Source organism: Aulonocara sp. 'chitande type north' Nkhata Bay, linkage group LG6, assembly GCF_057382095.1.
Source record: "Aulonocara sp. 'chitande type north' Nkhata Bay isolate Kocher_YH1m ecotype deep benthic linkage group LG6, A_spYH_male_GT1.1, whole genome shotgun sequence".
NCBI classification, from domain to species: domain Eukaryota; kingdom Metazoa; phylum Chordata; class Actinopteri; order Cichliformes; family Cichlidae; genus Aulonocara; species Aulonocara sp. 'chitande type north' Nkhata Bay.
The window spans coordinates 411,469-425,704 of record NC_141349.1 but is presented as its reverse complement, the minus strand read 5'-3'; the positions used below and the strand labels follow the sequence as shown (position 1 = coordinate 425,704).

At 46.8% G+C, this 14,236-nt stretch overlaps 1 protein-coding gene across 2 annotated transcripts; it reads left to right on the top strand.

Annotated features, from left to right (window-relative positions):
- The first annotated feature begins 5,439 nt into the window (after positions 1 to 5,439).
- LOC147326933 (ankyrin repeat and SOCS box protein 5-like) lies at positions 5,440 to 13,970 on the top strand. 2 transcript variants are annotated; one of them, XM_086294521.1, is made up of 8 exons: positions 5,567 to 5,705; positions 8,301 to 8,395; positions 10,595 to 10,674; positions 10,764 to 10,871; positions 10,949 to 11,102; positions 11,175 to 11,309; positions 12,745 to 12,936; positions 13,037 to 13,970. In XM_086294521.1, the coding sequence occupies exons 2-8, from the start codon at positions 8,344 to 8,346 to the stop codon at positions 13,174 to 13,176; spliced, it is 861 nt and encodes a 286-aa protein (XP_086150647.1). In that variant the 5' UTR covers positions 5,567 to 5,705; positions 8,301 to 8,343; the 3' UTR covers positions 13,177 to 13,970. The 2 variants fall into 2 exon arrangements, with proteins under 2 accessions (XP_086150646.1, XP_086150647.1); XM_086294520.1 differs by lacking the exon at positions 8,301 to 8,395 and having other exon boundaries at positions 5,440 to 5,705.
- Positions 13,971 to 14,236: the final 266 nt, after the last annotated feature.

The following is a 14,236-nucleotide window of genomic DNA, read 5'->3' as shown; positions in this document are numbered from 1 at the left end:
CCACGATCAGTTCCTTGGTCTTTGCCACGTTGAGCTGCAGATGATTCTGCTCACACCACGTGACAAAGGAGTCGACCACAGCCCGGTACTCTGTCTCATCATCCCTGCTGATGCATCCAACCACCGCAGAGTCATCAGAAAACTTCTGAAGATGGAGGTCTCTGTGCAGTGGCTGAAGTCTGTGGTGTAGAGGGTGAAGAGGAAGGGGGAGAGGACAGTCCCCTGTGGTGCCCCTGTGTTGCTGATCACCTTGTCAGACACACACTGTGGGAGACGTACATATTGTGGTCTTCCTGTCAGGTAATCAACAATCCAGGTCACCAGAGAAGCATCCACCTGCATCGCTGCTAACTTATCACCCAGGAGGGTCGGCCTGATGGTGTTGAAAGCACTGGAAAAGTCAAAAAACATGACCCTCACAGTGCTCGCCGGCTGGTCCAGATGGGTGTAGACACGATTGAGCAGGTAGATGATGGCGTCCTCAGTTCCGAGACGAGGCTGATAAGCGAACTGAAGGGGATCCAGATGTGGTCTTACTATGGGTCGCAGCTGGTCCAGGATGAGCCTTTCCAGGGTCTTCATGATGTGGGAGGTCAGTGCCACGGGCCTGTAATCCTGGGGGCCACTGGGACGTGGCGTCTTTGGTACAGGGACGAGGCATGATGTCTTCCACATCACCGGGACCCTCTGCAGACTCAGACTCAGCATAAACAGTTTATGAAAGACTCCACACAGCTGGGGGGCACAGGTCTTGAGGACAAGGGGACTCACTCCGTCTGGTCCAGCAGACTTGCCTGAGTGAAGTCTCCTCATTTGCATCTCAACCTGGTATTGAGTGAAGGTGATGGGTGGGGGAGGGGTGTCAGGAATCTCACAGGAGGCAACATGTGAAGAGAGAGGCTGGCACAGTGGTGTGGCTCTGGATTCCAGGCTGACTGCAGGTGAGGTTGTGGGGGTGGGAGCAGACACTGTGGTGTCGAATCTATTGAAAAACAGATTCAACTCGTCGGCTCTATTCTCACCTCCCTCAGCTCCCCTGCTGTTGGTTGGCCTGAATCCAGTGATGGTCTTCATGCCCCTCCACACCTCTCTCATGCTGTTCTGCTGGAGTTTCCACTCCAGCTTCCTCCTGTAATTGTCCTTAGCCTCTCTGATCTTGTCCTTTAGTAACACCTGAATCTTCCTCACCTCCTCTTTGTTGCCCCCTCTGAAAGCCCTCTTCTTGTTGTTGAGGAGGGCTTTGATGTCCTTAGTCACCCACGGCTTGTTATTTGGGTAACAATGAACAGTCTGAGCTGGAACAATGGAGTCGGTGCAGAAAGTTATGTAGTCTGTGATACACTCAGTAAGCCCATTGATGTCCTCGGCGTGAGGCTCACAGAGTGTTTCCCAGTCGGTCACCTCGAAACAGCCCTGTAGTTCCGCTATTGCCTCCTCTGACCACCTCCTAACAGTCCTGGTGGTCACAGGTTCCCTCCTCACAATTGGCACATAGCGGGGGGTGAGGTGAATCAGGTTATGATCTGACCTACCAAGTGGGGGGAGGGAGGAGGAGCTGTATGCATCCTTGACGTTAGCATACAGTAAGTCTAAAGTTTTCTCTCCCCTGGTGGGACAGTCCACATATTGTTTGAATGTTGGTAGTGTATTGTCCAGTGATACATGGTTGAAGTCACCCGAGATCACAATAAAGGCACTCGGGTGCTGAGTCTGTAGCCGAGCTATGGCAGAGTGGATAGTGTCACATGCAGCTGTGGGGTTAGCAGAGGGGGGAACATAAACAGCCACCAAGATGACGTGAGAGAATTCCCTGGGTAAATAATACGGCCTGAGTCCAACAGCACACAGTTCAGTGTCCGGGCAACAAATCCTTTCTTTGATTGTTATGTTGGCAGGGTTACACCACCGCTTGTTAACTAAAACAGCAAGCCCACCTCCTTTCCGCTTACCGCTAGCGATGCTGTCCCTGTCCGCCCGAACAGTGTGGAAGCCTTCCACGGAAGCATTCTCATCGGGAATGTCCTGGTGCAGCCATGATTCGGTGAAACACATCAGGCTACACTCTCGGTATTCCCTCTGACTCCGTACCAGTGCTGAGAGCTCGTCGATTTTACTTGCCAACGATCGCACATTTCCCATCACGATAGACGGCAGACACGGTTTAAACCTCCTCCTTGCTTCGAGCCTCCGCTGTCTCACCGTCACCTTTTTTCTTCTTTTCTGTCCTTGACCTCTGCATCCCCGATGTGTTTTCCTCCAAATTTCAGCTGGTACTTCTGCGGGCCTGGCCAGCGAGCCGGCCGGCATCAGGGCGATCAGCTGATCTCTGGAGTAAACAGTCCGTGCGTGTAGGAGATGTGCCGCGGTCCCGTTCCTTGATAAAAGTAACAGTTCCACGGTCACCAGAAGAACAAAAACTCTCTCAATCCACATGATTGAGTAAGAGATAGAAAACGGATGAAAATACAAGTCAGAAAAAAAAGAATACGTAAGAAAAAAGAGCTAAACTAAGAGAAAAGCAGGAGCGACTGTAACAGGCTGCACGCTGGTTGGCGCATGTGCACAACAAGTGCTGTGTATGTATATATACACACATATATATACATACACACACATATATATACACATACATACAAAAAAGAAAAAACACCCAGCACGCCCCTGCGGGCGGTTTATCCTTCAAGCTCAGGTCCTCTACCAGAGGCCTGGGAGCTTGAGGGTCCTGCAGTATCTTAGGTCTGTGAAGGTTCTCAGTCATCCAGGTCATCGTAGTCAAAGGAGCTTGCAAAGAAAAGCGTCTGGACTTCTTTAAGTTGCTTGAAGACGTTTCACCTCTCATCCGAGAAGCTTCTTCAGTTCTAAGGTCAAATGGTGGAGAGTCCCAGATATAAACCTAGTGGGAGTGACCCCCCACAGAGGGACAAAAGGACCCCCTGATGATCCTCTACCTAATCGCCTGAGCTGATTGGGACCCACACCCAGTTTCACACCTTGGCTCATGTGATTAGGTAGAGGATCATCAGGGGGTCCTTTTGTCCCTCTGTGGGGGGTCACTCCCACTAGGTTTATATCTGGGACTCTCCACCATTTGACCTTAGAACTGAAGAAGCTTCTCGGATGAGAGGTGAAACGTCTTCAAGCAACTTAAAGAAGTCCAGACGCTTTTCTTTGCAAGCTCCTTTGACTGCAGTATCTTAGCTGTTCCCAGGACTGCGCTCTTCTGGACAGAGATCTCCGATGTTGTTCCCGGGATCTGCTGGAGCCACTCGCCTAACTTGGGAGTCACCGCACCTAGTGCTCCGATTACCACGGGGACCACCGTCACCTTCACCCTCCACATCCTCTCGAGCTCTTCTCTGAGCCCTTGGTATTTCTCCAGCTTCTCTTGTTCCTTCTTCCTGATATTGCTGTCATTCGGAACCGCTACATCGATCACTACGGCCGTCTTCTTCTGTTTGTCTACCACCACTATGTAGCAGCTGGATAGCGTAGTGGTTAGACTATGCGCCTTTGGAACAGAAGATCGCAAGTTCAATTCCTGCCTGGGGTGTCTGTATCCAGTAAGGGTCCTAAGGCTAGACCCCCTATGCTAAGCAAGCCTACCGCAGACATGAGCGAGACAGATAAATATGAAGGCATGCCGGCTCGGACGTCACCCGGATCAACAAGGTCCGCGTCAGGTGTTGAGGAACCAGGGCACCCTGACGAAAAGTGGGCTACTGGAACAAGAAGGCATCGGTGGGTAAGAGACGAAAACAGGGCATTGTTGGAATGCTACTACGCAAGTAACCCCGGCGGAAGGGGCTACATGAATAGGATGAGGGACCTATACACACACACACACATATGTATATATATATATACATATATATTAGGGGTGCAACGATATTCGTATCGATATTGAACCGTTCGATACAGTGCTTTCGGTTCGGTACGCATATGTATCGAACAATACAACACTTGTTGTAACACTGTAATATATTGTATTGTTTACTTTAGTTCAGTCTGTTACTGTTCTTATTGTCTCGGATCCACTGTTACCACATCATTTCTTTAGGGATTAATACAGTATTGTGACTGTGACCAAGGAGTAATGACACAGTGGGTGAAAAAATGCGCACACTGTGAAAGTGGAATTAGAGAGAAACAAACGACACCAAGGCTGGAGCTTATGGCCTTTCAGTCAGATCAGTCTGGAGTAGTGATGTGTCGGTCGCGAACGAAACGGCTCTTAGAGCCGGGTCTTTGACGTGAACGACGCGAGCCGGCTACTTATTGGGAGCCGTGGTTTTTTTTTCTTTTTCTCTCACTCTGTTGCTCTCTCTCTCTCTCTTGCACTTTTCCCCGCTTCACTCCGCACGCGAGCCTTGTGCTTTACGCTGGGCAGAGGGGGGAGGGGCGATAGTTACACTCGCAGTAGCTCAGGAACATAGCGGAAGAGAGAGAGAAAGAGAGCCAGGGACAACAACGTCACATTAAAAAGGTATAGTAATCATCCACAACTATTTTCAGTTGCAGGTGATAAAGGATTCAGAAAGTTTATTCATGCAGGTCCATATGACAGAGAATGTGCATCTTCTTTTTGTTTTCATATTTTAATTTATATTTATTTGTGTTGTGGTTTGCAGTGTTTTGTGTTGTTTCACTTTAAATTTGTTTAAAATGAAAAAGCTGAAAATTTAAATAGTTAAAAGTTGAAATGTGAATAGTTTGTTTTTGTATTATATGATTTATTTATTACATTTTATGTGGAGTGAATAAATAAAAGTATATTTGCGGTGGCACCTAGAGACAAAGCATGTACAAACTTCAAAACAGTTACGAACTCTGAAGCACGTACAAACTCCGAAGCACGTAAAAACACGTACAAAAGACAACAGAAGTGCTCCAGGATGCTGGGCGCAGTGTTGAGCTTTTGTTACTTAGTGGCTACACAAGCCAGCAAGTACCAACGACCGGATTTGGTGTGTGGTAGTAACAAATAAATGAACATTTGTTTTTAAATTATTTGAATATATATGAGTGCTTGTGTATAAATACAGCTTGTGTATAAATACACAAACAATACACATATGCTTTCAATTGTGTAATTTAAATGATCTAGGTAGCTCTGTTTTGGACGTTCAGTTAACGCTAGAAATGTGTTTTGGAGTTTGTACGCGTTTTGTCTCTAGGGGCCACCGCATATATTTATATATAAACATATATAAATAAAAACACTTTTTTTTACATTAGTAATTCATTTTGTGCATTATTTTATATTATTGTTAATAATAAATTAATTAAAGCAACAAAACAACCTGAAGAGTCGGCTCGGATCCGAAAGAGTCGAATCTTTTTAGTGAGTCGAGCCGAAAGATTCGGTTCTCTAAAAAGAGCCGGAAATCCCATCACTAGTCTGGAGTGGGTCCGACTGGGGAGCGCTCTGTATCTATGCTCCACACGTGGGCGCACATGTGAGATGGCCATGTGCCCCGAACGCAAACAAACCTCTTCAGCCAATCATAAGACTCCCAGCTCGCCCTCCTCCTTTCCGAGCTGCTGCTGCCTGCAGTATTGCAGCGGAGTTCGGAGTAGTCGGAACATGCTGCCGGGGCCGTGTGGAGCTACCGAAGTGTCCCGGAAAAGAGGTGCTGAGCCGGGCCTGCTGCCGAGGCACGTCTCGGAGAGGAAGCGGGCCTGCTGGGGAATTCTTACCAGCCAAGGTGGGCGCATTGATGTGTTTTGGGTGGAAGCACATTGGTGGCGGGGGGATTTCTGTAAATAGTCCCTATCAGAGTGTCAGTGTAAATAACACACTTTCTACAAGTGTGTGGCTGTCAGGTGGAATTTGAGCGTGTTTGGAACAGCCCTGCTCCAGGGCCAAGCGGGGCCTCCAGCAGTTTGACTGGAGCTGAGCAGACGTATGGAAACACTGCCGGCCGGGTGCTTTTATACTAAGGTGGTACATTTAAACGGGGTTTGCACTGAAGAGCTGCTGCTCTGTGAAGCAGCTGGATTGAAGATCCTTAAGCTAAATCAGCAGCACTACTTGTGAAAATACCCACGCAAAACTCCCGATTAATGGCACAGCATCAGTATACCTGTCCAAAATAACTGTGTTTGAACTTTATCACGTGAAACTGCAGTAAGGCCTACATTTAAATGAGAAGAACACAATAATCTCTTTATTACACAAGCACAGAGCACTCGCTTCTGTGTTTACAACAGGCACTTTGTGTCGTGAAGTACAGATCTTACCACATTATACAGAAAACCCAACAATGTGCCCATCGCCTGTGTTCTCCACGCACCTGGTAAGAGAATGGAGGAAGAACTCCCCTTTAACAGGAAGAGACCTCCAACAGAACCAGGCTCAGGGAGGGCCATTTATCCTCGGGCGTTGGAGGTTTAGGGAGAAAAGAATGTCATGAAGGCAGCTCATTTAACCCTTAGGTTTCTTTGAAATCTGATTTTTTTTAATCATCAGTGGACATGTCATCCCTGCTGGCTGTTAGAAACAATGGAGGTTCACAGACCTCAGCATACACCTCCATTTTCAGCTGTACAGTACATATACTGCACATGCTATGTTTGAATAATGTCGGTAAACAAAGTTAAGTAAAAATTCTGTGTTAGCGGAATTCATCATGCATTCAGTTATTGATACAGAAATGCATACATGTGCTTTAATGCTGGGTCATAATTAGCCAAACACAGAAAGCTGCTCAGTGTATTTGTGAGCTGTTTGTTACATGTTCAGTCAGTAAATACTGATCTAATGGAGGCAGCACTAAGGTCTATGACGCGATGAACAGAATGGATATTCTTGTCCTCCCACAGTCCACAGACACACTACACTGGCCACAGGCGTGAATGTGAGTGGGACTGCCCTCTGTGTCAGCACTGTGCAGGCACCCTGCCTCGCAGCCAGCTAGCTGAGAGCGGCTCCAGCTGTTTACGACCTTCATAGGAAGTTTCTTTGTGCTTGCAAACGAGCTTTGCATTCATTTTTCTTCTATTTTTGACAGACGTCTGTCGTGATCTCTGTCTCTGTCTCGGACTTGACTGCGCTTTTTTTTTCAAACCCGCTAACTAAAGATAGCCTGGCCATATCAGACTTGCTTACTACACCCTCCAGTGTCCTGTTTTAGAAAGCCAGTTTCAAATAGTCAGGATACCCAAGTCTGGCACCACTGACAAACGTTACCAACCAGCTGACCCAGCTAGCACAGAGCTACGCTGGCAGATGTTACTAAAAGTTATTTTCAAAAGATGTGTGAATGAAATGTTCCTACATAAGGTGGAGGGTGAGGGAAAGTGGGCTGTTTCAAGTAAAACATTTTAGGGACTTGTGATTGTATCCTGTTATGTTCTGAAAGATTCCTGCAGCGCTTCATTGTAAGAGTGAGGAAGACTCCCAGTGCAGCAGCACGCGTCTGTTTTCAGGAGTTTCTGAGGCTGGAGGTGGTTAATGCTGTGAACACGTCACACACGTGCAGTTTGAAGGTTCAGGTTTCAACCTTTGGTTAATGAATGCTTCTAAATTGGTTTTGGTTAGTTAGTGTTAATGTGGGCCATGCAGGGTTAGGGTTATTACAGTTAACTACAACTAAAAGACTTTTTAGTTCATAACATGAAACTAAACATTTTCAAACAATAACGACTAAACTGAACACGGAAGCTCATTCTGGAAAATGACTCAAACTAAACCGAATCAAAAGCAAAAAGTCCAGATGAAATAAAACAAATTAGAAAATAGAAAACTATGATAACATTAACCTAAAGTCAGCCCTGTGAACATGTTTTTGATACAGAATGATTTAATGACACATCTGTAAAACCTGCAGAAAGCTTATTTAAATGTAGCCCAGTTAAACCCCGCGGCAGCTGTGTCGTACCATCCACAGGACGCCAGCAGCAGCTCACTGGAGCAAGGCTGCGTTCCTACTTAACTGTGTACTGTCACCTGGATGATGACCAAACGTTTCTCCCACTGAAACATCCAGATGAACAGAACCAACCTTTTGGGATTTCCTTACCTGGATGACTGAGCATTAACTGTGCACTCTTAACAGAAACATTACACATTTCTTTGCGGCTGAAGGCAGATTCATTGAATTAGTGACTCACTGACAGAGTGGGCTCAGCTTTTTGATCAGAGAGGTTCGTTGTTATGATCTGGAGACACTGCTCAGTGCTCTGCCACAGGAGGAGCCTGTCAGTGATCCAGCTCATTATAGTCTCATCTGATCATTCTCAGTGTTTTGTTGGTGTTTCGATGGCGAGGTGATTCTTAGTCTGATGTGTCCCGCATACAGGAAGGACAAACAGGAGGAGTGGAGGGATTCTGCTTAAGTCAAAATGTCCTATATCTACCAGTGGCTGGATGTGCCGTGGGGAGACGGAGATATGGGTATGTTGGACGTGAGACTGTGTGTGGGTCTGTGGTGTGTGCTGCAGTGACAGCTGAGGACGTGCTGACGAGCTCCAAATGCAGGTGCTGACGCCCTGCTACAAAACAAGTAAAAATCACGTTTCTCATTAAGTGCAATTCTTTGTGATTCGTCCTGTTTTCTACCTTAATTGCAGATTAAGCAGCAATTTCAGGAGCAGGGCCACGCCTCCAAACACGCTCCTTCCGGTTCTCATCTATATAGGTTCCCCCAGTTCTGCAAGCTGTTCATTCTCGTTTACGTGCCCCACCCGCCCTCCCTGCTTTAGCTTCTTCTCTTCTATTAAGTACATGGGGATCTGTCAGGCCCGGGAGCTGTCGCCGATCCCCTTCGACGCCTTCCCCAAACCACAGCTCAACTCATGTCCAAGCTTCACCTTTACCTACTAAAATGCTGTCAAACATAAAATGAGGACGTGCGCCCAGCGAGTGAAATGTTCTATAAGAGCGAAATAAGCCACGATTAGTCGACTATCAAAATCGCCAACGACAAATTTAATAGTCAACACTTCGTTTAAAGCCTTGTATCTTACAAGGCTTTAAACGAAGTGTTGACTACTAAATTTGTCCTGAAAGACGCAGGAATAAGTAGCAGGATTTAAGAGTGGAATAAATGGTAAATGGCCTGTATTTATATAGCGCTTTACTAGTCCCTAAGGACCCCAAAGCGCTTTACATATCCAGTCATCCACCCATCCACACACACATTCACACACTGGTGATGGCAAGCTACATTGTAGCCACAGCCACCCTGGGGCGCACTGACAGAGGCGAGGCTACCGGACACTGGCGCCACCGGGCCCTCTGAAACAGGGCCCGGTGGACTGAAACAGAAGATGGCAGCACTGCATGCACAAGGATGCCAGCTGCCGTTAAACCCCGAAGAAGAAGAAGCAACTCCGGTATCGTCGATATGTCCAAATTCAGGCCGCATCTTTTGGAGGCCGCATTTGAAGGCCGATTACGTTACAGCGATGTGACAAAGGCTTCCCAAATGCAGCCGACAAATGCGTCCTACTTTTCCCCAGATTTAGCACGGCTCAGCCAATTCCAGTTTCCAACAATGGCGGCAGCTACTGAGTTTTAATATTACTCTTCTTAATCATTCTGGGTCGCAAAACAAACTTCTAACATATTTTCAGGCAAGAATGTAGCTGTAAACTTCAAATATCTGCTCGGTTTATCAAGACACCACATATTTGCAAAAGCGCTCTGACGTTTTCGGAGACGTCTGTTACCCACCAGCTCGATAGCGAGCCGGGGGGTTCAATGGTCACTCGAGCCGACGAGAATTGCAGACTCCCGGCAAATCGTTTTCAAACCCACCGTGGACTTTCGCTATTTGGGTTAAACATGATATATAAGTCACTTAGATAACTTAAAACTGTTATTGTTTGGCTTTTTTTTGTGTTTTATTTGTCCCTGAGTAAATCGGTTTGGCTGAGATTAAAGTTAGTTTTGACACAGCTGAATAAACGTCAAACAGACAGCTGACAGAAGTCTGAGATGGTCGAGAGTTTACTCCAGTGTCCTGTTATATTTTAGATAGCAAGGAGCAGACGGCTGAGTTTGTTAAAAGTTTAATAAACTATCATCTTGTCTTTATTTTTAGTTAGCACATACCTTAAACACCTCAAGCTGTAAGCTAATGATAGTTAAATAAGTGCGCAGTTTTACGTCCAATGGATGATGATCTGATTAGTCGACTAATGGCAAAAATAATCTGTGACTAGTCGACTATCAGAATAATAGTTTGTGGCAGCCCTGCCACAAGAAGATCCTTACGCTATATCTTACTGCGGAGCCCTTCAGCTCCACAGTAAGATACAGTGGAGCATGGAGCCACATGCCTCCAGTGTGTGGGATTCAAAGCGTTCCTGTTGTGGTTTAGAGAGCGTGTCAGGCCGCACGTGTGATGTGTGTCCATGGGTCGCAGAGAAGGGAGATGCTCTACTGCTTAGTGTTCAGCAACACAACGGCAGGGTGTCATCATAGAAGTCCTCACATGGACAAACATGTTACTGTTTCATCGTGAAATTCCTGATCTTCAAACTAAGCCTGAGACAGAGTTTGAAAGCACATCAGTCATTAATGAGCTCAGGCTGGTGCTTTGTATTCCACTTTCTACTACATGTCTGCATTTTTTCTGTGTGTTTTCAGGGTCCTGGGCAGATCGTTCTCCTCTCCATGAAGCAGCTTCTCAGGGTCGGCTGCTTGCCCTGCGCACTCTGCTGGCCCAGGTAACTGGACATCGATGTGAGGCTCCGGTAATCGCTTATCAGTTTGAATAAAGCCAACACACGTCCCGTTATTTACATCTGTTTTTCAGGGCTATCACGCCAACATTGTCACCATCGATCATGTGACTCCTCTTCACGAAGCCTGTCTATCAGGACACGTCGCCTGTGTCAGAGCTTTACTAAATGCTGGAGCTAATGTGAGTATCAGCACCATCTGTACATCTGCATGGACGCACCGTGTGTTTGTGTCCAGCATCTGTTTGTGTGTGTCCAGGTGAACGCTGCTACCATTGATGGTGTCACTCCTCTGTACAACTGCTGTACGTCGGGGAGCGTCGGCTGTGTGGAACTGCTCCTGCAGAGCGGCGCACACACGCGTGCGCATCACACACACTTTCCCTCAGCTTTGCACGAAGCCTGCAAGAGAGGTAAATATAGCCAGCGCACTGTTTGACTATGGGTAACACGTGTTAACTGCAACTATGTGTGTACACGTGCAGGTAACAGCCACTGTGTGGAGGCCCTGCTGTCTCATGGAGCAGATCCAGATTATGAAGTTTCCCACCTGGGCTCTCCTCTGTATGTGAGCTGTCTGCACCGACACACAGCCTGCTCAAAGGTCCTGCTGCACAGAGGTGTGAGTCTCATTCACTACAAAGCTGAGTAGCTTCACCTGATGCGGCTCATGTCTGCAGGGCTGTGACTGATGTTTCAAGCTTTGGAGTCCTCTGAACAATCACCTGACATCTCTGACGCTCGTGCTAAAATGAAAGCTCCCGTAACCGTGGAAATACATCTGAAGGTGGAAAAAGTGAAAATATGAAGTCACTAACGTCTCATAACCAGCAGCTGGGGTCATAACTCCTTTAAGAGACTATATTACCAGTTCTTCAACAGCTGGTTGCCCACAGAAGCCAAGATAAACGTAAAAATCTTGGTTCTCACGTTTAAGTGCATCCATAACCTTGGCCCTCCTCATCTCTGTGATCTGCTTCATATCTCCACTGTTTCCCGCTCTCTCAGATCTGCCACTCATCTTGTTGTTCCTTGTGCTCGTCTCCTCACTGTGGGGAGCAGAGCTGTTGTCATCCGTTCTCGTAAAGCATAACCAAACTTGAGCGTTTGAGCCGCTTACGTGCCGTGTTTCCTGCCGGGTAAATGACGCTCCACAACGTGGTGACGTCATTCGGGGCGACTGGAATCGATAAGGGAATCGTTTGCAAAAATGGCAAACAACTCCAAGGAACTGAAACTGTGGGAACCGGTTCTCAACAAGAACCGGGTTTGATACCCATCCCTACTCATAGGAAATATAGATTCCCGTATTTAAGTCACAGCTCAAAGCCTGTTTAAACTGGCTTACTCACTTTAATACAGATCTTACTTGTTGTCAAATCTTGTTTGTTGTTTTTCTATTTAAATGTATTTGAATCAATTTTTTATTGATATGTTTTTTCTTTTTGTAAGGCGCCCTCAAATAAAACGTATTATTATTATGATTAACCCCGAGGACAGACTATGGGGAGATGCACTGCAAAGAGGAGAGTGTTAGGTCAGGGTTAGAGACCAGAGTCACGGTCATGTCAGTGTTAACACACAAGAGTGTGGCTTCCTCCCGGGCGTGTTAGATAAGATAAGATAAGGTATGGAAAGATAAGGAAAAATAAACCTTTGTTAGTCCCACACCTGGGAAATTTGTTTAACAGGCCACGTCCTAAAAAAATAATAGAGGACAGTCCGCATGGTGGTGAGCACTGCGCTCTCACAGCAGGAAGGATCTGGGTTTGATTGTTCTGGTCGGCTGGTCTTTGTGTGTGGAGAGTCTCCACACCCACAGTCCAAATACATGTATGAAGGGTTTCTTTGATTAATCCGGATTGGCCTTGTGTGTGAGTAAAAGCTCTGGAAAGTGCTTCAGGCTGCAGGAAAAAGTGTTGTAGGATGATGTGTGAACAAATGTGCTTGTGGTCTGGAGCAGCTGGAGTGGTCTGTCAGACAAGAGCAGGTAAATGTCTCTGTGTCGACCGTCCATGGTCACGTTTCATGGCTCTGTGGGTGTGTCTGATCTAGGAGCAGATGTAAGTGTGGGCAGAGGCTGCGACAGCCCTCTGCATGCGGCTGTCAGACAGGACAGCGCAGATCAGGTGTCACTGCTGCTCGACTACGGGGCGAATACTAACTTCCGAGACGGCAACAATCAGCGGCCGGTGGAGCTGGCGCCCCCTGGTGGGAAAACACACCAGCTGCTGCTGGCCTTTGAAGGTACTGGTCATGTGCTGCTGTGGTGACTCTGTTATTGTGTAGAACCAGATGAAACGAAGTCGGTCTGAGTCACAGCAGCTCTGTCTCTGTCTCCTTCTAGCTTCTCCAAGGAGTCTCTGCCAGTTGTGTCGTCTTCAGATCAGAAATCTGATTGGGCGATCCAGACTGAACTTGCTCCCTGTGCTTCCTCTGCCCGGCCTGCTCACTCACTACCTGGACTACAGAAGCAACGAGCAGTGACGCCACCGTGCACGCTGATATCACCGCTCTGTGGTTACACCGAGTCCGCCGACATTTCACACGAGAACACGCAGACCTGCTGCATGCTGTACTCGCTCTGTTGCACAGCAGATTACTTTCATCGCCATAACTGACGACCTGTTTCTTTCACTAGAACTTTAGTTACAATGGGGACAATTTGTCTTTGTGTCCTAAACAGAATTTGATTGTTTTTATTCCTTTTGTTTAGCCTAATGACTCCTCATGAACTTTAGGTGCTGAAACGACTGCTGTTTGCCCTGCTGGTCTTATCAGGTCTCAGTCTGTAGGTCTCGCCTTAGCTTGGCGATGGACAGTCTTCACCGTGATTGAGCTGAGCGCCTGTTTCAGCCATCATTGTAGTTTCATTGTTCAACTTCACCTGCTTCCAAGGGTCACGGAGAAGACAAAGATCTGATGACGTGAAGGCTCCAGGGTGACCGACATCAGGCTCATCCTGGTGACTGGATGAATATATTTCATGGAAATGTCCTGGACCCCAGTGTGATGGTACCCGTCCTCCATCATTGCTGTTACCGTCTGAGTTCAGTCCAACACTGATCAGAACAACACTGGATAACCCTTCATGACTTACTTTGCGATTTCACTTGTATTTATTCATTTCACTTCAGCTTCGTGTGTATTTTTTAATCTTTCTGAGCTGCTCGTTTTGTGATGTCATATTTATTTTATTGAGTGAGGCTGTTTTCATGTTGTGACTGCTGTAATGTGATCATTTCCCAACGTTTGGGATGAATAAAGTGTGTCATATCTAATCCTCTTCAATTTCTTATTTCCTTGGTAAAGTTATTTATTTGAAGGTCGGGTGTGGAAATACCTCAGCGAGGTGTGTGGTTGTACAAAACATGCAGGCGTTTAATTGGTTGAGTGCCTTTCAGTGTGTTGGCATGTCCACGTCTTTATGTGGCTTAAATCAGGCCAGACACATCTGAGGTGTTGTACAGTTACCTGTACACACCTGTGATTCAGCTCTGCATCCTCTTGGTACCAGGTGAGACCGAATCATTGCTTCTAATGATTT